The sequence below is a fragment of the Cervus elaphus genome, chromosome 21, assembly GCF_910594005.1.
Source record: "Cervus elaphus chromosome 21, mCerEla1.1, whole genome shotgun sequence".
NCBI lineage: Eukaryota > Metazoa > Chordata > Mammalia > Artiodactyla > Cervidae > Cervus > Cervus elaphus.
In genome coordinates this window covers 30,692,302-30,714,221 of record NC_057835.1, presented here as the reverse complement: position 1 = coordinate 30,714,221, position 21,920 = coordinate 30,692,302, and the positions used below count along the sequence as shown (strand labels likewise).

Here is a 21,920-nt window from a genome sequence, read left to right as displayed (position 1 = left end):
GAGAGGGGGATGGGGAGAAGATGAAAAAAAAAATCAGAATACAGTTATGCAATCTGTTTCCAGTTTCCTGAGATGATTTATCTAGTGTTTCTTAGATGATTCTCTTATTGGTGAAGAGTTCCTTCTTTGACTGTCTACTCCCCCTGCCCACCATGTCTTCCTCCCCAGCTCTCTCTCCCTCCTCTAGGAAACACTTTTTTATTGTCTCTTTACTTTTGCTATTGAGGGAATTAGTCTTGGGAAGGTATTGTCTGTGACTCAAACTTCTAGAGCATTGATTCATTTCTTACCTTTTAGGGCCCTGTTTCATTAGGATAAACTAAACAATGCACTTTTCACATAGGCATTGGATTAGATTCCCAAGGGTCAATTCAAGCTGTTGCTGGGCATGGGTCCACATTTTATAGCAAGACTTATTTCAGTTTTGAATGATTTGGTATTTGGCTAAAAGCACTGAAAACTGATTCCAGAGAACCCAAACTGGCAGCACGTTTGTTCCTCTCCTTTTTTTTTTTTAGGCATGCTTGATTTTTTTTTTTTTTTTTAAAGTTTTGGAGTTGGGGAATAGGATCAACCCAGAAAGGGATCCCAGAAGCGGGAGAAAGGCTGTTGTACTCTTAGCAGAGCATTTCAGTCCAAGTGATTAGCGGTATTTGGCCCTGAGGAAGAGGCCTCTAAAAATAACTGGTGAGCAGAGCTTGCAGTCAGGTCCAATTTCAGCTCTAGAGGCCTTGCCCGAGGAACTGCTGGCCTCTCCACAGCGCCAGGAGCAAAGGGCCTATGTCCTGCCTGGTGCCTGCTCACCCGGCTTCGGTTTTTTTCCTTCCATATATATTATTCATGGATTGAAGAAATCAAAATGGCAGACGGTAAAGTTATATTTTTGTTCTTTGGGTTAAAAGTGGTTTGGAAACTAGATGGCAGTTTTTAGCTTGATTTTTCAGTTGTGCGCTATTCAGGTATTTTTGGCTAAGTGCTTTGACTGCATCTTCTATGTTTTCCATTTCCAACTCCTGGAGATCTCAGTGTTTCAAGTAGTTTAATTTTTCATGGGCCAATCTGTCTTTAATATTAATGTTAGGTTTTAGAGTCTTAACCTAGAATATCTTTTATTGTATTGTAATATCAGACAACATCTTACAGACTTCAGATAAATGAACAAGTGGTTTGTCTTGGTCTTAGAATTTAATTACAGTGATTTTAAAGAATTGTGTGCATTTACATTTCATGTAAAATTTTCGGAAATTTAAAGGCTTTATGATTCCTGTCTTGTATTAATGAACATACTTAGTTGGCTCAAGGAGAGCCTTATATGTGGAAACGGACCTAATTTTTGTGAAGCAGACAATAAATGCAAAGAAAGGACTTTGGGGTTTTATTTTGTTTTTTCAAATTGAATCATTAACCTTCAACCTTTCTTTAATGGTGTATTGATTTACATTTTTGTATGTGTTTGTTTTTGCTTTTCTTGGTGAATTAAGATAGTCTTTTTAATGGAAGGCAAGTTGTATTGGCTCATTATGTTGAAAATGTGTTTGAGAAACATAAAATAGACATGTTGAAACTGCTTCCAGCTCTCAGCTACCTAAGCAGTCACTGGAAGGATTCTATTAGTGTGGAGAACATGAGTCTCTCTGCTTTGAACACTGTTTTAAATAAATGGTGAAAATAGATCACTTGACCATCCTGATAAAGAATATGAGATCTGTTTCTGATTTTTAGTTCTTTTATAAGGCACTTCTCCCCTTCTCCATGGATTGCTTAATCTACAGAGTGAAGCAACATCAGCTGTTACTTCTGACCCACTTTTATAACAGTTCTTGGCTCCAAGAGGGTGATATTCTGTAGTGCAAAAAAGTAATCAGTTTGATGAATTGCTTTTATGGTTTTTTAAAACTTTAAATGTGTATACAGTTTTGGAGTATAAGTATGAAATCCCTAAAATAATGCTTACCAAAGCTCATAAATGGTTGATTTGTAATTCACTTAGTTATAGTTCCAGTTACGTAATTGACCAGAGGCTGGGGTACGTCTTCTATTTTGCCTTTCCTTAACCACATAAAATTTCTGATGGTCTCTATCCCCAGCTTCATCTAATCTTAGAAAAGAGGGACAAACTACTGGATGTTTTTCCAGAATATGTTTGGAACAGAGTACACATTTCAGATTTGCTTGGGGAGTTGTAAACTCTCTTGAAGGGTTTATCTTACTATGGTTTTTTCAGTCTGGTTGGACAGAAACTAATCTGCCCTTTGGGACTGAGCACACCGTGTTTACAAAGTGACGTCTCAAGAATGTGTTATTTGGTGTCAGTTAAAAAGTTCCGCTAAGAAGATGGTTCAGAAAAGACACCTTTCTGTAATTTACTATTTTGTTCCTTCATGGAATTAGTAAATAGTAACAGTAAAAAGATTGATGCTATTGGAGTCATACCTCATTTATTTGACATTATGAAGGGATGGATAAAATGCTAATCATTTCATGTTCTAGCTAAGTAACATTTACCCTTTCTTTGACATTTACCTTTTAAACAATAAATCCATTTAATTTAAAAAACTTGAATAAAAATCTTTCCAAAATTTGTTATACATTTTTTGCAGTGTTAAACAGTTTGAAACAGTGGTTTAATGGCAGAATTAATTTGAATGTCATTATTACCTTGTACTAAAAGATTATTTTAATAGGTAAGGACTATAAGTTTTCTAGTTAAGGTCTGGTCACCAATGAGCATCAATCATAAATGGCTTCCTGCCATTCTTTTCAAGTTCTTGTGTCTACTCTTGCTATATTCAAATATTTTCTAGGCACTTTCCTCCATCAGCACTTTATTGCTTTAACTCCTTTGGGTTAGGCTGTCTTTAATGTCTATTTAATTTTGTTCAGTGAGTTAGGAAACTTTTTTATTGTTTTAATTGTATTGGAGTCTCATTGATTCGCAATATTGTGTTAGTTTCAGGTATACAGTGGAGTGATTCAATTACACATATACATATATTCCTTCTTTTTTAGGTTCTTTTCTCATACAGTTTATCACAGAACATTGAGTAGAGTCCTCTGTGCTATACAGTAGGTCCTTATTGGTTATCTGTCTTATGTATAGTAGTGTGTGTGTTCATCTCAAGCTCCTGTTTTATCCCCTGCCCTCCAACCCTGGAAGTTAGGAAACTTGACTGAAGTTGTTAGAATCCTCTAAAGTGAATATTGGCGGAGGAAATGACAACCCACTCCAGTATTCTTGCCAGGGAAATGCCATGGACAGAGGAGCCTGGTGGGCTAGAGTTCATGGGGTTGCAAAGAGTTGGACGTGACTTAGGGACTGAACCACAACATAAAGTATATTAAATGTATCAAATGTGAGGTATGACAGTTCCGGTGGACAGGACCCTACAAAGGTGTTTCTGCATCGAGACCGATTTGAAAACCTTCCCCTGTGTCTGTGGGTCCCAGCGGATCCCATGTAGAAGGGGCACTGGACTGCACTGGTCGGCTTCTCTTCTTCCCTGGCCTCTATTTCCTATAAATAGTTTCCTTCCTTCCCTGTCTCTCTGCCTAAGAATATGGAGCATTTGGGGGAAGGCTTTTTTCTATGGCAGAGTTTTCCAGATTCTACAGAAACTAGATGGAGCAGAAGAAAAGGCTTTGGCTACCTCTGTGATCTTAATAAGCTGTTGATATACTCTGAACTTTGAAGGAGGTTCTATTTAGGTCGTTTGGATATAAAACTTGGAACATACATATCAATTTTTATTTTAAAAAATAGCCATTAGTAGTTTATTTCTTTCATTGCTTCAACATTAGGGTCTTAGGTATGTGGTTTTGTGTCGAACCATAAGTCTTTTCCATTTTCAAAATCTTTGTGTAACGTGATTTAAGAATTTAAGTGACAACTAACTTTGAAGTGATTTAGCATTGTAAGCACTATCAAATTCCTCGAGAAATATTTCAGTGAAAAGAGGTTCAATAAAGCTTTTTCTTCTTATATAATGACATTTTCCCTCTCTTATTTTTTAACAGAGACAAAGCAGGGAGGACCCAAGAACGGGAGGAAAGGAGGACTTTCTGGAAGTTCATTTTTTACATGGTTTATGGTCATCGCGTTGCTCGGAGTTTGGACATCAGTAGCTGTGGTCTGGTTTGATCTTGTTGATTATGAAGAAGTGTTAGGTAAGGGTCTTCATGTTGTTTCTTATTAGTACTGTTAATTTCTGTAGCCTTCCAGTGGTTCTCAGTAGGGAAGGAAGAAAAGGGGACATTAGCAGGGTTAGCTTGGAGTGATGGCTTCAACTTCTTTGAACATGATCTGTTGAAGTAAAAATAGACTTACATTGTTTGCACAGAAAAATTGTATCAAACAGTACATACTCCCATGACATGCAATAGTCTATCATTTCTATTCCATTTTGTTATATTATGAATTTTTAAAATAGGTCATGAGCCAACTGAATTTATTCAAGGACCCATGAGTAGATCATAAATACAACTGGCAAGACCCTGACTTAAAGAAAGCATTTCAAAGCATACCCTTCTGTGTCCTCATTGAAATTGTGGGAGCACAAGTGTGTGTGTGAGTTCGTATGTAGGTGTACCCCGTACGGTGTTTAGAGGAAGTTGTCCTGTTACTTCTGATAGTTGTCGTCCTTCCTTCTCCTTTTCCCCTTTCTCTCCCCATCATCACTGCAGTTTTTCATGATTTTTTTTACTTTCATGATTCTTTGTTTCACTTGGTCAAGTCTTTTTTTTTGTAATTGAGGTAAAATTCACATGACATAAAATTCAACAGTGTAAATATGTAGAAACATAGAGTTCACTGGTTTTTAACTTTTTGTGCTGTCATCATTATTAATTTCAGAATATTTAAGCGCAAGTAACAATTTCGTGTTTTTACATGCATGCAGCCAAAGCAAAGGACTTCCGTTATAACTTGTCAGAGGTGCTTCAAGGTAGGCTCCTGGAGATGAATTTTAAGTCTACTTGTGTTAGTCTCTAAAACTGCACCCTTAGGCTACTCTTTTAGTTATCACCTGCATTAGAGAATGTAAGTGATGGGACCAATTTTCCCTTTTAAATTTCTCAGAAAGTATAGTTTCTGGTTTTTTTTTTTTTTAATGTTATTTGAACTGTACTATATGTAGCCTCAACTGCAGACCAGTGCTTTTCATTTATATTTTCTTAGGTATAGAAATGATCACTTCCTTATCTCTCACTGCTATCATTTTCAATATATGTGTGCTTTGTAAACCAGACTTCGACATAGCAAGTTAAATGTTTTCCAAAGTAGGACAAGGGCTCTGGGAGGGTCCGAGTTGGTCATATCTATTCTACTCCCAACGTTCTTCATGCTGTTATGCAATGTTTTAATTTACTTTTTAATAAGAAATGGTGGCAGTGTTGCCAACTAGTGTTTTTGTACTGATACTCTATTTGTGAATGTGGTTTAAAATATTGTTTAAAAATGTGAAACTAATAAACCTCTTCACATCCATTGTCCAGTGATGAATTATAAATCGTGTCAATTTTTAGATGTTTTTAGGAAACTGAATGTATTTGACTCACATTTGAAATGCTGAACATAACAGTGCTCCGAGATGATAAAATTTTATTATGTCTTAAAATTCATACTTACTCTTTAAAAAAAAAAAAAAAATTCATACTTACTCTTTTTGAAGGAGGAAGTCTCTGCTAATATTGACTTTTCAGCTTGTCTGTTTTAAGTCTTTTTTTTTTTTTCCTTAGTAATAGATGACTGGTGCTAGTTATGTTTTTAAGTAGGATAACTGTAAGTGTTCCTTTGTAACTTCAAAAGGCCAGTTTTACATACTTTATTTCCAGAACAGTCTTTTTTTAAAGGTTGATTCATGATGCTTGTCATAAGTCTTTATTATAAAATATAAAGTTAATCTATCCTTTTATTTTTAGTACTTGTACTTGATGTGAATTATATATAGTCTTTGAGACTCTATGGTTTGAGAATCTATTGGTATTTAGTTTTGAATATTGATGGTATGAGGAACTTCTATATTATAGAAATGTTAAATTTCATGTAACTGCTAGAAGTAGATCCATATTGTTCCTTATATATGTTGAAAATTTTATCTAAAATATTTTTAGCAATAAAATTTAAAAATATTGTTCTGAAATGATTAAATATCAGGGTATTGTTAAGCCCTGAAAGAAAATATTATCTCAGTTATATTTCTTATATTTGTTAGGTGAATATTTCCTTCATCTCTAAGTGAACTGTCTTCATTTTTAAGTGAGATTATCATTTAGCACAGCTTTTCATAATGAAAGGAGCAAAGAGTTGCCTTGCTTGGTAGCATTAATAACTAATATGCAGGACTGTAAGAAGTAGTAACACCTTATTAAATTTGGTTTTCCTTTTGTTCCCACATCCTTCTCTGCTTCTCTTCTTGTAGGAAAACTTGGAATCTATGATGCTGATGGTGATGGAGATTTTGATGTGGACGATGCCAAAGTTTTATTAGGCAAGTACACATTTTCTAAAAGTTAGTGATGCTAAAATATTGGAAGCAAAATAATATTTAAGTTTTAATAGTGTCTGTGTCAATCATTTACATTTTATGGAAGATATTTTCCCACATTATATATTCTTGTTAGGATGAAATGAATAGCTTAATTATTTTTCCATAAACTCTCACATTTCAAGTTACTTTTGCAAATAGATAAAATATATAGCTCCTGCACAGATGTTCTTAATTGGTATCATTTCATACGTTTTTAGATTTAAAGCACTGTATATTTTGAACATAGCATTTGAAAATTTAATGTCCTAGTCTGTTTTCAGATATGGTAATTACAGCCATTCTTTAGCATCATTTGACATATTTCACGTCCATTTGAAAGTGTGAATTTCTAAAAACTTACATAAATTCATTTTGAAATAAAGTAGTGGTAGTAAACATCTCAAAATGTCCTATGAAGGTTTGGAAGTTAACATTAAAATATAAACTAGTAGTCTTTGGCCAGATTACTTGTTTTTTTTTTTTTAAGTCTTGACGCTTCTTTTTTATCACCAGAAATACCTGTCTTAATCATTGAGATGTTTTTTTGTAATAAATAAAGAGGTGATATTCTTTCATTTATTTTAACATGCTATCATGCTATAAAAGATGGTGCTAATTTTAATATACAAATTTTATATAATCTGGCCTGATGAGCTATGTATTTCTGCTTGTCAAACAGCATCTTTTCCTTTGTTTCGTATATAGCATAGTATGTTCAAAACACTTTACACTGAAGTCTTTAGAAAAATAACAAATATGGTAAGGTATTACATACTAAGCTTAATAGAATAATAGCACAAAGAAATTCTTGCACAATTTTGTGTATATTTTATGGATATGAAAAAATGGGAGATACTACATCTGTAACTAATGAAATATAATAAAACTTCTTAATTTTGACTTTACTGTATGTTATCTTGTTACTGCTCAGTGAGAATTGTATTTGCTACTTACCAGTGAAAGCTTCCAGTACCCATGAAATTTCTTTTCCTGTCTTAACCATAATAGAATTTTCTATATAATTTTGTCATTACGCATCTAAATTTGGGTTTCTATAAATACAGTAAGTCCTTAGAAGACTATAATCCTTGGCATGTGAAAGAAAGAAAATCATATAAAACATATCAACAATGCTGATTTGCTTGCCTTTAAGTGATTTATTACTCTATTTTATTACTTTTCTGTAAATGACAAATTCTGAATAGCAGAGGTTTTTATTTTAAAAATAGCTTCATATGGGCCAAGTTTCCTTGTTTTAGAAATATTACTTACCACATTTGGTTGCTTTTTTGTTTTTGTTTAAGGAGGGAGGTGCTTAAAATTAGCTATCTGGTCTATTCGGAAACACCAACTTTAAAAATTAAAATGATATTTCTTCTATAGCACATATTTATTTCTACTGCAAATTCACATTAATAAGTTGATTTTTAGAATTTTAGATTTCAAAAATTTTTTCCCCTTAGTATTTTTAAGTAGCCATTAAGAGTTTAACTGTAATTTAGAACATTCTCCTTTGCGGGTAGCCATGTATGTGGAATGGGCAAATGGTAATCTGATCTTTTTACAAGAATTGTATGCTTGGAGTAGAACCTAGTTGGAGAACGGGAAGGTTCATTTGGTAATTTGACGATTACATGCAAAAAGGCTATGACACACCATTTTACTGTATTATGTGTACTAATTCACAGTTGGATTGTGGCTTTGGTAAAGATGAAGGAAACGAATGTGAACTGTTTGTCCTCTAACCTTATTCTGTAGCATTTGAATTCTCTGCGTGAAATACAACCTTGACGGGAATTGAATTTTATGACTAAAGTTCTTTTCTCCGTTGTGAGGTTGTTGTCGCTGAGTTGTGCCTCTGTTACTGGAGGGTGATTGCAAGAACCAGGTGAATTTTGGGGGGCTCAGGCACTGCCGGGCTCTGTATGCTCAGGGAGAGATTATGGGGGAGCAGATTGTGTACCCCAAAAAGAGCTAGACCTTGGGATATACTCTCCTTGGAGAAGCTGGAGCTCTAGTTTAACTCTAGTTTAACTTTAGCTCTAGCTTTGGATTAAGGCAGGGGAAATGCCCAAGAGGGATGAGAGGAGGAAGTCAGAGATTAGGTGAGAGCTTGGCAGGGCAGGTGTGATGATATTGCTAGTTATGCTGAACTTCCATAGGTTTGGCATTTATTTCTGGAGACCTAAATTTGTATGTATCTAAATTTGATCCATTTCAGGAAATGTATACATTCATATTTACATTTCTTTCACATTTCAAAGTTTGGCTTTTCTTTTAAAATATAAAGAGAAAATGAAAAACGTGAGTATATCAAGATCAATAGCTATCATTCATTTTATTATTTATTTCTGGCCATGGCCCTTATGGTATACTTCGAAAATGTTCTAAGCCTGGTCTTGTCTATATGGCTTCCTAGTTTTGTGGCCACATTATTTAAAATAAATGTCTTTGATTTAGGTTTGGATGATTGAAAGTTATACTGTCTAAAAATGTATTCTTTGAAAATATGTTTCCCAAGTGAAATCAATAGGAAAGAGGAATAAATACTGAGTAACATTTTCTTAGAATAACATGACACATGGTTATCCTTTTGTCCTGCGACTGGTACTCAGCTGGCAACAGGTATGGCTAGAGAACAAAAGGGAAGGTAATTCTTAGAGCCTTGACAAATGTTTGTAGATTGGCAGATGCATGAGTGTACAGAAGGGAAGGCTGGCTCTTGCCCGTCTAAGGCATTCTCACACCCTGCTCCTTGGTTCAGGCCCTCCCTTAGAGGCAAAGAATTGTATACCCAGAACATATTTTCTTTTTCTCTTAGGACTAGTTCTTTTGTCTTAAGAACCACAGAAAGGTTGCATAGTTGGGTAATTCGTTTTTTTTCAAATGTTTCTGCCCATTCGTTGCGTACTTCAGCCTGTCATACTGAGGGGTAGTAAAGTTTTACATTTTATATGCAATACTTGAAAGTACTTATACTGGAAAATGGAGAACAAGAAATATATTTATTCTAAATATGTGTTAGTCGCTCAGTCATGTCTGACACTTTGCAACCCCATGGACTGTAACGTGCCAGGCTCCTCTGTTCATGGGATTTTCCAGACAAGAATATTAGAGTTGGGTTGCCATTTCCTTCTCCAGGGGATCTTCCTGGCCCAGGGATTGAAACCCAGGTCTCCTGCATTGCAGGCAGACTCTTAACCCCTGAGCCACAGGGGATGACCATTTATTCTAAATATACAGCTTCTATGTATAGCTTCTTTTTGAACAAGAAGAAACAATGTTATTTCCATAGTCTTGAGTGGGAAGACAGATCTCTGTTCATAGCTTTTGTGAACTCTTCAATTAAATGAGGAGACATTCTGGGTTGATCAAAAAGTTATTTGAATACCAGCAGCAGTTTGTGTCCCCCACCCCACCCCAAACACATGAAGAGTGGCATAGTGTAGTTCTTCTGTGGGCTAATACAGAGAAAGTTCACTATAACCTTTAATATTAGACTAGTTGTCTTATTATTATCCCTTACCTGCCCATCTCAATTGCCAGTAGTTATGCTTTGGGGACAAATTTTGTATTGCCAATGCCAGGAATACCGAATTAGGTGGTTCTAACCTGTAAAGCTCTAAAATCATGGATGTTCACGTTTCTTACAGCCAGAACCCTCCAGCCTGATTTTTTTTTCCCACCCCATCAAAATTATAGAGCTTGACAGTGTTTGTGGACTTTGAGACCTGCTGGAGGCATGAGACTAGTGATACTCAAAGCTAATCCTTCACAGGAAGAAAGCAAATGATAAAAACAATACATACGTTGCTTTCTTTCCATCATGGGAGTCTCATCAGGGCCAAGACTTAAAAATAACAGGCATCAGAGTTCTTTGCAGTAGAAGCTAATTTCAGGAGCTGATAAGTAGAGAACTCTGGAATGTTCCTATTACAGGTGACTGATCACATTTCACATTGGTAGGCTGAACGAATTGTTATTAATTCTGGCTGACTCTTATTATTTGTCAGCATTGTAGGACCATGAGTCAAGTAATCACAGCATAATAAAGCTGACATCTTACAGTGTTAAAATTTAAGTTGATTATCTGGTAGAATTAGAGTGCACTGGTGCCCATTTATGGAAGCTGAACAGTAAGCCTGCTAATCATGTTAATTCCAGAGTTTCCTAAATTAACTCCAGCTCCTAAAGGGAAAAAAATTGATGAAATGAATGTTTCTATTTTCAGTGAATATTTATTGGTATATGTAAATATTTGCATAATCAACTCTCGATAATATCTGGGTGCTAAATGAGGAGAGGTGGGGCTTGTTGGAAGTGTCTTTTTATCCTCATATTACTTTTACTCACTTTTCCCGTTGAAGTGGGTGAGTCAGTTTCGGCTGGTGCAATTTTGTGTTTTTCAGATTCTCGATTCTCTAATGAGAAACCCAGTGAGGGACTGGTAGGAAGGCTGAGGATTGATCCAACCGCCTTTCCTTTAGTCCGTATGATTGAGAGTTGATTGTAAGGTGTGCATCTTAACCCATTCCTTTATTTTCCAAAATGTCTTTTCTGTAAACGTCCTTGACCGTGATGCACATCCTTTTTTGAGATCACTCTTCCAAGGCTTCTTTTTCCCACTTAACTGCTCTCATTTTCTCTTTCTCTCTCCCTTTATCCTTATGTAGGCCTGACCAAAGATGGCAGTAATGAAAATATTGATTCTCTTGAGGAAGTCCTTAATATTTTAGCAGAGGAGAGTTCAGATTGGTTTTATGGTTTCCTCTCATTTCTCTATGATATAATGACTCCTTTTGAAATGCTAGAAGAAGAAGAAGAAGAAAGCGAGACCGCAGATGGCGTTGATGGGACGTCACAGAATGAAGGGGTTCAGGGCAAGACTTGCGTCATCTTGGATTTACATAACCAATAACTTTGATGCAGGGGCTGAAGTCACTGGCTTATGAACCCCTGTAGCAGTCTCCTTTTTCTTTCTTTCCTTCGTTCACCCAGGGCTTAAAGTGCAGTGGGGCAGCTTGATGGGACAGTACAAGGCAACCATGTGATCTTTCCCCCAGTACAGCGCCTAATTAGTCCCTTGCTTGACTTTCCCGCTTGAGGAAAGCAGCATTCTCCTCCTAGTGGTTCACAAAGTGCATTGAGAATGATGTTCTTGGTAGTATAATTGGTTTCTGTATCGTTTTGTTTCAACTTATGTGTTCACTGAACTAAATTCAGAAACTTAATAGCAGATTGTTTTGTGATTAACCCTTGCTGCCTGTCCTTCTAACATGCTATTCATTAAGATGATTACAGTGGAATTGATTATAAATATATTGCTAGCATGATTCATGCCTTCAGTGCTTCTCTGTTGATCCTTAACATGATTGATGTGTAAAATGATGGCTCTTTTTATTGTAATTTGTTTAGGTTGATTTGTCAGATGGATTAATAACAGATTGCAGTGTCAAATTCTGTATTCATGGTGCTTTGAAAATAATTTGAAAATAACCCCATGTTGTTGCCTTAGGGTAGTTCAATTGCTGTATTCAGATAGTAGTGTATCTGAATCTTTCTCTCTATGAAAGCAAAATTTATTTTTAATTTCATTTCCAAATATACATTCAGAGAAAGTAATTTGTATTTTTCTTAAAGGAGGCTTATTACACAGGAAGGAAAATGTGAATATGTATCTTAAATAATGTTGTACATATTAAAATTATTCATCCTAAATTACGGTCTTTTTCCATTTTTTCCTATATTACCTTATTAATTGGCCATCAACTTTGGCTTAGGTAAAATATGGTTTTTAAAATTAAATTCATTGAAGTGGTAATTCTTTTTCTGAAAATCTGTTTTTGCCATTAGAAAACTTTAAAAACACCTTTGAATTCATTTAAAATGAGTTTGCTTTGGTGATAGCAAGAGCAATGGTATTATTAGACATAGGTAACATGCATTTCTTAAAATGAGATTTCATTCATTTCCCACCTCAGATAAAGCTCTTACAACTTAAGAGCAATAAGACCCAAGACTCCTAATTTCTTTCTCCCTTTTTGAGAGTGGTTGTTCACGTTTTTACATCTTTTTGAGCCTCTGTGAAACTTAGCTTAGCTTTGGTTCTTTATAGAGCTTAACATTGGAAAATATTTGAGTTTTTTAATATTTTACTTAGCTATAATTTCTACTTTTCAAATATTTATTCTTATTTTTTCCCTTTTAATCAAGTTGCTTTCAGAAAGTGAATTATTCACCATTTTTTTCAGAAGCGAATATGACCAAGAGGGACTCCTTTTTTAGAAGTCTCTTGCAGGCTCTCAAAACAAGAGCCTGAAAATAAAAGTTTCAAATTAGAACCCTGGAACCTATCAACTTCCCCTTTGACTTAATATTTACATGTGTTGGGGAAAACTGTCCAGTTTGCTAATCTTAAGCATTATTCACAACTCCTTTTGGAAACAGATACATGTGTTGTACATTGGGGCCTTCCCAGGTGGTGCTAGTAGTGAGTAACCCACCTGCCAATTCAGGAGACATAAGAGATGTTTGTTTGATCCCTGAGTTGGGAAGATCCCCTGGAGAAGGAAATGGCAACCCACTCCAGTATTCTTGCCTGGAGAATCCCATGGACAGAGGAGCCTGGTAGGCTACTGTCCGTGGGGTTGAAAAGAGTCAGACAGTACTGTGAGATTTAGCACACACATACATTATACATTGGACAATGATCTCCTAACACTTAAATGATTATTATAATCCTAGTTTGTCTTTTCATAATTATTCAAGGAATATGCTTCATTCTGTTAATGTTTCTGACAATCAAAAGCTTCTAACTTTGGAATGTTAATATTTTGAAGCAAAAGAGTAGGATTTAATAATGTTCTTTCTAAAAAAAAAAAAATGTTCTTTCTGAAAGTTTATGCTGTCTTTGTCCATATTTATCATGTTTTTTCACTTTGAATTTGAGTACTATGACAGATCAGAGTTTGTTAGGTTTAAATTCAAAAGGAGTCTTAAGCCTCACTCTCAGAGAAATTCCTTTAGTCCAGTGTCCGAGATGTGTTTTTTAAGGCAGTCTCGTTTCTTAATGCTTCATTGCTACTAACTCTAGAAGATGTTTGATCAGTTTATGAGAAGTAAATAATGAAATTTGTGTGTTAAAAATGTTCAGAATCATTAATTTTTCATCAGACTGCTTTTTTGTCACAATACTAATGCACACTTTATGTACAGAAATTAATTATGCTGTATTTTTGTAAGTGAAAAATAAGGATGTGGGATCCTTTGCCATTTTTTTGGTACCCCTGCTGATCAGCCCTTTGAAAAGCCTCTGATGATGATAAAATCCAGGTAACTGGTGAACCCCTGACTTCTGTGACAGCCTTCAACTTGTGCCCATGGCTTGCTTTGGTGAGAAAATAAAGGTATTTGCAAAACGTATAAAGTACTTTGAAGCTGATGAAACTGGTCTCATTTACATTTTATTTATTATATGTGTTATAGTTCTTAATCTTCTAAGGATTGTGTCATTTTCTGTTCAATCATAGAAATTCTTTACTAGCTTGTGTCTTTTAAGCTTAGGAACAAAAAAAGACAAAAATGTAATTGTTAGAGTGTTTATAGTTCTTAAGGAATTTTACATTGTACTATATTTTTGTTAAAGAACCCGCCTGCCCTTGCAGGAGAACATAAGAGATGCCGATTCGATCCCTGGGTTGGGAAGATCCACTAGAGAAGGGAATGGCAACCCATTCTAGTATTCTTACCTGGAGAAACCCATGGACAGAGAGGATCCTGGCAGGCTAAGGTGCATAGGGTTGCAAAGAGTCAAATGCAACTGAAGCAACTTGGCACGCACATACTCTGCGTTTCCAGTTTGGAACAAGCGAGAGCACTTTGAGAACTGTGTTCTGAGTTCAGATGACCTTGTCTCCTCCGAGCTGCCCTTCCTCAGATGACACTGCTGTTTGTCCAATTGAATAGACACCGAGTTCTCTGGAATTTGGTGCAAAAGCAAGGCGGTGGCACTCAGAGGACTTCATTTCTGCACTTAAGTTTCTTTCAGCACTTATTTCCCCTGGGATGTGAGGGGTGCAATGTAAGTCAATTGGAGAGGCATCTCCTGGGTACTGATCCCTGATGTCCAGCTGCCAGCTCACTGTATCTTGCAGATGACTTGGACATGATGGAATGCTGGGTGATTACTGCTTTTTCAGGCTTCCCAGGTGCCTCAGCATTAAAGAATCCTCAGGTCTTTGCAGGAGATGTGGGTTTGATCCCTGGTTTGGGAAGATCCCCTAGAGAAGGAAATGGCAACCCACTCTAGTATTCTTGCCTGGGAAATCCCATGGACAGAGGCACCTGCTGGGCTACAGTCCATGGGGTTGCAAAAGAGTCAGATATGACTAAACAACTGAACATCAACAGTCCTGCTTTTTCATCTCGCACTTGATTCTTTATTCTAGAAATTACCTCCCTATCGTATAGAGCTGAATGCAGACAAGTAAGAATAGCTATTTTCTCTGCTTAAATTCTGGTCATGCTCATTTACAGTTACCTAGATGGAACAAAGTTCCCTTGTCTGTCCTGATGTTTGTATCTTTGGAGAATTAGCAAAAGCAAATAGAAATAGAGACAGATATGAATTTGAACACTCATAGTTACACCTTTTGGGGACTGACACTCAATGACCCACCTTAAATCAGATCCTGCTCAATGAAACAAGTCATTTTCTGCATTTTGGGGCTGTGGAAATTTCTCTGATCACCATGGATGTGCACACTTTTTATAAAATTCAGTGATCACAAGTTGACTGATGAAACAGTATACTGAATTCTCTGCCTTGGTTATTTGCTGAGATAACCGTGTGACACACAGGAGTAGATATGAACTAAATTTTGAACTCCTTGAAGTTGGGAGTGAGGTTAGCCTGGTTTTGACTCCTCTTCAAAGCTGAGCCCAACACAGGATATTTATTAAATATTTGCTGGAGTTGGTCCTGGTGATGAGAACTTTTAGGAATTACCCATTGTATAATAAAACACTAATTTTTTTTTAAAGCTTAAATTAGTGAAAACATTATTGGGTATATATTTTTTCCAAGAGAAGTGACACTTTGAAGTTAATACAGTGGCCTGACCTGTGCTAGTAAAGGTCTTCAGGTGATTTTTCTGCTATCTCATTTGTATTTGAGTCTGTATTTTATCTTTATTCAAGCTCTCAGTCTCTCTCCCTTCTTAAATTTTTAGTTTTTCAATTCTCCGATGTTCTGATCTTCCCTTATGCTTGAGGGGTGGAAGGCTTGTAGCTTCCTTTTTTTGAAAATGTCCATGATAATATTGTTATGCCATCTATTTAAAAATAAAAAGAATTGGTGTAGTGTTTTTTGGTTTGTTTTAAACTTTATTGCCGTAATACTACTTATACATTTAAAAATATATTTCTTTAGTTATGCCTCATTTTTTTGTGTGTGTTTTGCAACTAGATCTTTTTATTTTTTCCAATTGGCGTATAGTTGCTTTACAATATTGTGTTAGTTTCTGCCATTCAGCAAAGTGAGTCAGCTTCCCACTGAGGTCACCACAGAACATGGAGTAGAGTTCCCTGTACTGTAGGTTTCATCAGGTTTCTGTTTGGGTGGATAATGTCCTCGCTTATATTTTACAAAGACTAGACTCACGTTCTAGAGCGACAGGCTGTCTAACTCACAGAATCTTCTCTTAGCCATCTGGAGCTCACTGTAATCAGCGTTGAAGTAAATCATGATGCTTTGACAGGCAGGAGGAAGATACACAACAGGCTCAGGGTGACTCATTGGTCTCACCAGGGACAGTGGGAGTGACTGGGATGACCTAAGTATGACATGATACCCAGCCAACCCATTCTCTGACCAACTCCCTGAAAGCCTACTTGGGTTTCTGTAACAGAGCCAGTCTTCTAAAATTGTGGTGGAACCGCAGGTCCGACCATTGGCTTCATGATTCAGCATTTTAATTTCATGCATAGCATTTCACTTTGAAAATGTATCTGAGGTAGTGTCTCTGAGGCAATTGCCACAGTAACAGTAATTACTTTTAGGCAACTCTCTCAGGTTCTAAGAGAAAAATATAAGACCTGCTTTAAAAAAAATTTTTTTTCCCCCTAATTTTCTGTACAAGAATACCCAAAGCATCAACTGAGTTATTTATAATAATCACTTTAAAACCATCAAAGTAAGTAAACTTATGGGCAAAAAAGAAACAAACAACATGATAATGCCTTTTTTTTTTTTGCCATTCTCTTTGCCCATAGCCACATTGTAATGCTTATCTGATCATTGCCTTCAATTAGAACATATTCTATCAATAAAAACAACTTTTATCCAAATGAATTATAGAGTACCAAGACGCTTCCTTTTCAGACTCCAATTGATACAATTTTCTCCATAGTATTTAGAAATTATTTTTAGGGAATTATTGTATTATCGTGAATTATATTGTTTGATGGAATTGTTAATTTTTTTTTTTTTTTGCCCTCCTGCGCATTGGCTATAGTTGTAAAGAGAGAAAAGGAGAAAAAGAGGGTACGTTGTTGATTTTACACAGTATTATAGCGAGAGACCACACTAGCCATTGATATGAATGATAATTCTGTTTGGAATTACGAATATATAAAAGCAGAGCTTCAAACCACATATTTTCCTGTTTCTAATCAACTAATCTGATGTCGATTTAATATGTTGGCTTAACTCTAGCCTTTTCACCAGTTTTGACTACATCATAATATTGGAGGGGATAGTCTGATTCCCACCACTCTGCTTTGTAAGGGAATATCTAGGCCTTCCAGTCAAGAATGTGTAGGAATGGGGGGGAGGGCAGTAGCATCATTAAAAGTGTTTCTTCATGCTTTATACTAATTTCTTTTGCACATTGGATAACACTCATGGAGTTTTCATTAGAAGAATGAGTTTTGTATTTTATCTAAATAAACTTTATTGGGGAGTGGTCCAAGATAGCATTCAATATTACCCAGTGGTATGCTGTTCTTGATAGAGTTTAGGAAACAGTTGGGCTTTGTCTGTGAAAGATAGCAGTCAGACACACACACTGGTTTTGGTTATGTGTGTATATCAAATAACCAGACAGATAGAGATAGCCACATGGAACAGTTAATCCACATTTCTGTTTTTAATGTAGTCAGTGGTAAGATGTAGTATTACTTTATTTTCTCCAGAATGACAGTGGTGATATCTCAACCAAAATAAATGACCATTCTCGCATGAACTATCGCATTTGATGGAAACAAATTGTCATGAAGAGAAAGGGGAAGGAACTTAGGAATGGAGGAGGATTCAAAGAATATAACAGGAGTAAAAAATATCTCATACTGAAAGTGGGAGTGTGATCATGGTTTTGAGAAACACAGAGAGGGGCTTCCATGGTTTCCAGGGGAGTACAGTAAGTCTCCTACACACAGACCTTCAAGTTGAGAACTTTCAGAGATGTGAGCGTGTGTTCCATCAGTGTCAGGCGTGAGTGACGTTGCAGCTTTCCCTCCATCTCCTATTGCTGACTGTCCTTCAGCTCCACAGTCTCTCCACTCCTCTCCCTCCTCCAGTCCTTCTTGCCTGTTCACTCGATGCCAGCCCATGTGTACCAGCTGTTGTACTGTATACTGTAGTCTTCAAGGTACTGTCCTGTAAGGTTAAAAATATTTTATTTGTGTGTGTTTGTCTTTTTATGTATTATTTGTGTGAAAGCTATTATAAACCTATTACAGTGCAGTACTATATACCTGATTGTGTTAGTTGGGTACCTAGGCTGACTTTGTTGGACTAATGAACAAATTAGACTTACAAAAGCTCTCTCAGAATGGAACTTGTTTGTATGTAGAGGACTTACTGTATGTGTAAAAGGGTGTAGGTGTTTTCTTGGGACAACACTTGAGACCTTCACTGTAGAGGACATGTTGTACGTGGTGCTGCGTCCATGGGGGATGAACAGGGATCACTAGATTTCCCATCCTGGTGTACCCAGGAAATGGATTGGCAACCTGGAATGCCACTTTGGAAAGTTTGCTGATGCAGGAGTGTAAGATAACATTTATGTGAACAGAAGATAGAACTGGGAGCATCAGCTGGCTGGGAATGAAATTGTAGGGAGATGGTGTTGACGTTTGTTGCTTTTGTTGTTTAATTGCTAAGTCTTGTTCGAACTCTTCGTGACCCCATCGACTATAACCCACCAGGCTCCCCTGTCCTCCACCATCTCCTGGAGTCTGCTCAGATTCATGTCCACTGAGTTGGTGATGCTATCTAACCATTTCATCCTCTGCTGCCCACTTCTCCTGCCCTCAATCTTTCCCAGCATCAGGGTCCTTTCCAATGACTGGACTCTTTGCATCAGGTGGCCAAAGTGTTGGAGTTTCAGCTTCAGCATCTGTCCTTCCAATGAATATTCAGGGTTGATTTCCTTTAGGATTGGCTGGTTTGATTTCCTTGCAGTCTGTGAGACCCTTAAGAGTCTTTTTAGCATTAGTAGCAGCACCACAACTTGAAAGCATCAGTTCTTTGGCACTCAGCTTTCTTTATGGCCCAACTCACTGACATTTGTTAGAAGGTTAAAAAATAAATGCGTTATCAGAACTTTCATTTGCCTAAAGAGGAAATAGCCTTTGCAAAGTTTTTAGATGAAGAGTAAATATATCCCTCTGTAACTGTATAATTCTTACTTATGTAGTTTTTTATAGAAGAAGTTTGAAGCTGTGGGGGTAAAGCCATGATAATATAGACAATAAAAAGTAAAATTCTATATAAATATGCTGTCCTGTTATTGAGTGGCAGTGATGACTGAGTGGGGCCCCCAGGTCCTTTCAACTCTAGTGCCTATAATTAATCATCTGTGTCTAAGCAGAAGTCCCCTAGCATCTGGGAACCAGTGAGAGGGAAATGTCATTCCCAGTGGTAATTAGACATTTCTAAAGCCAACAGTTCTTTCAGATCTAAAGCAGGTTGTGAAGTTAATTAAATAAAAAATAATTTTTCCTGAAAAAAAGTGTAGTTTTTGGTTATAAAGTTCTAAAATGACATACAAATGATAGATATTTTTGTATGTTGGAGGAGTGTATTTTTTAAATGGTGAATTGAATTACATTTGTTAGCCAATGCATCTGTTTGAACTATTTTATAGACAGTTATTTTTTAATTACCTTACTATTTTCTGTTTATAACCTATTTTCATCTTGTAAACACCAACAGAAGGACCTGGTGGGTTAGCCAAGAGAAAAACCAAGGCTAAAGGTATTTTCTGTTTTTCAAATTAGCCTTGAGTGAATCAAGTTTAATGCTTGAAAATGCATGACAGTTTTTAGATGTGTTCTGTGGATGCAGCTACTAATGCTAAACATTATCGCTTTTTAGTTTTGGGTGCACTTCTGGTCATAAGTAGTTTTATCAAGATTTCATTAAAGAAATTTCTGCCTCAGGCTTTTAAGTAATTTCCTTTTCAAATGATCAAAACCTTGTAATAGTCTTTAAAGTACACATATTAAGTTTGCAGTATACACATCCTACCTTTCTTCTAAAACCTTTCTTAGTCTAATTTTTTTAGTTGGAAATACAGATGAATTCATCAGCGATTGATTTCATTTCTCCAGAAGCTGTTGATGCTGCCTTAGAGCACAATTAAAGCTAGTGTGATCAAACTTGTAATTTTCAGTAAAGTGAAAACTTATAATCTGGAGCACTGCATTATGCCAGCATTTAATTTGCTATATTTGCTATTTTAATTCACTGAAAATCATTACACCCGTTAAGCATTCTGTATGGTCTAACACTTATTATTGCAGTCTTATTTTATATCCCCATGGTTTTTCTTGTTCACTTGAAACACTTGTAAATATTTCTGTCCTTTAGGGAGAGGGGCATGGGGAAAGTGCATGCTTTTTATACATATATATATATAAACTTATAGTATTTTTTTGTGTTCAGTGCTTGTCACGTTGTAGTTTGATTTTGGTGAAACATTAACAGTTCAGACTTTTACTGTGTGGTTTATAGGGTTTGTGATTTGTGCTTTAATTTTAAGATGAAGAAATTTTAATGTTTTAACTTCAGTATCCCACCTGAATAATTCCTGGGAAGAAAACAGAATTTTTACCATTTTATTCTTATGTAAATAATTATGAAATAAATGGCCAATAAAGTATACTTTTACTCCTTAATCTAGAGAGGCAAATTCAACATTAAAGATTTAATATTTAAAACTGTGTGCAGAGTAAGACCTGCCAGCTTTGTACTAGCATTCTGCCTTTGCCAGCGACCTTTTCTGTGTTACTCTGAATGGCGTTGAAAGAGATGAAGACTCTGAGGATGGTTGGTGATTTATGAATTCTATTCTGTATTTTTAGGAGGTTTTAATAAAATTGTCAGGAAGAATTGAGTAACATTTCGTACTTGCATAAGTTTTACATGATTCTGATGTGCAGAAACATCTTCCACATTTTATTGAAGAAATCTCTTTTTTGTTTCTGCTTACATGCTACACTATACAGTGAACACCTGGCTTCTCTTATGATTTCTTAATGAGAGAAGCAAGAAGCTGATATTCAAAGCTTTCGCAGTCAGGACTGTTAAACTTTATTTAAAGCAAGTTGAAAGCAGCACCTGTTGTGAGATTTGGAGTCACCTGTAGATTCCATTCAATTGTTGTTCCTCCTGTGAGCATGGCCAGCACAGGTGTTATCTTGGAGTGGCGCTACATAAAATAGCAGAAAATATACTTAAAGGAATACTGATTCCATGATGTTGAATAAGAGTAGAAAAGAAGTTCTCCTTGTCATTTTAGATACTATAGATAACAACCTTAAAATTTCATATTCATGGAAATTGTATTTTTCTAAACTGAGAAAATTAGATGGTATTTAACTTTTCATTGGTGCAATATATTTGTTTCCAAGGAATGCAAATGCAAATACTTTAAAGACATAGTTTTTTGTTAGAGCTAAAGATTTTTAAATTATCTTTGTGCAGATACTTGCAAGTTATGGAAAATTTGTTCTTACATTGCCAGTGTTCCTTTAATTATGTTGTTAATAGCTATGAAATGTGAGTTGTTAACACTTTGAGTAAAGTGCTGCCTTTGTGGATGGGCTCATTTTAATTAATTTTGCATGTTAACCTTGTTTTGAGACAAACACACAATGTTGCAAGCTAGAAAAATATGATGGTGAGTTTCTAGCATTTCTTTTATAGCTGGTAACCTCATAGAGGTTTGCATCTGTTGTTAGCCAGTTTAAAACTAGTGGATGAAAGTCACTTTTTGAATGATCATCTCGTGTGTGGGGAGATAGAAAAAAAGGTAATACTTTTGCACTGAGTTGCTGTCTATGAATTGAGATGCCTTCAATAAACATTCTTTCCTTTAATTGGAAAACCTG

At 35.9% G+C, this 21,920-nt stretch overlaps 1 protein-coding gene across 8 annotated transcripts in view; it reads left to right on the top strand.

The window, feature by feature from the left end:
* ASPH (aspartate beta-hydroxylase) overlaps positions 1-21,920 on the top strand; it is a 175,469-nt gene that overhangs the window by 25,597 nt on the left and 127,952 nt on the right. For 3 of the 8 annotated variants that reach the window (XM_043879855.1, XM_043879851.1, XM_043879853.1), the window contains exons 2-4: positions 4,015-4,164; positions 4,896-4,940; positions 6,417-6,485. In XM_043879855.1, the coding sequence (XP_043735790.1) occupies positions 4,015-4,164; positions 4,896-4,940; positions 6,417-6,485 (264 nt within the window). Of the gene's footprint in view, positions 1-602; positions 870-4,014; positions 4,165-4,895; positions 4,941-6,416; positions 6,486-19,740; positions 19,783-21,920 lie in introns of those variants that run through there. The other 5 variants (XM_043879856.1, XM_043879854.1, XM_043879859.1 and 2 more) reach the window with 5 other exon arrangements.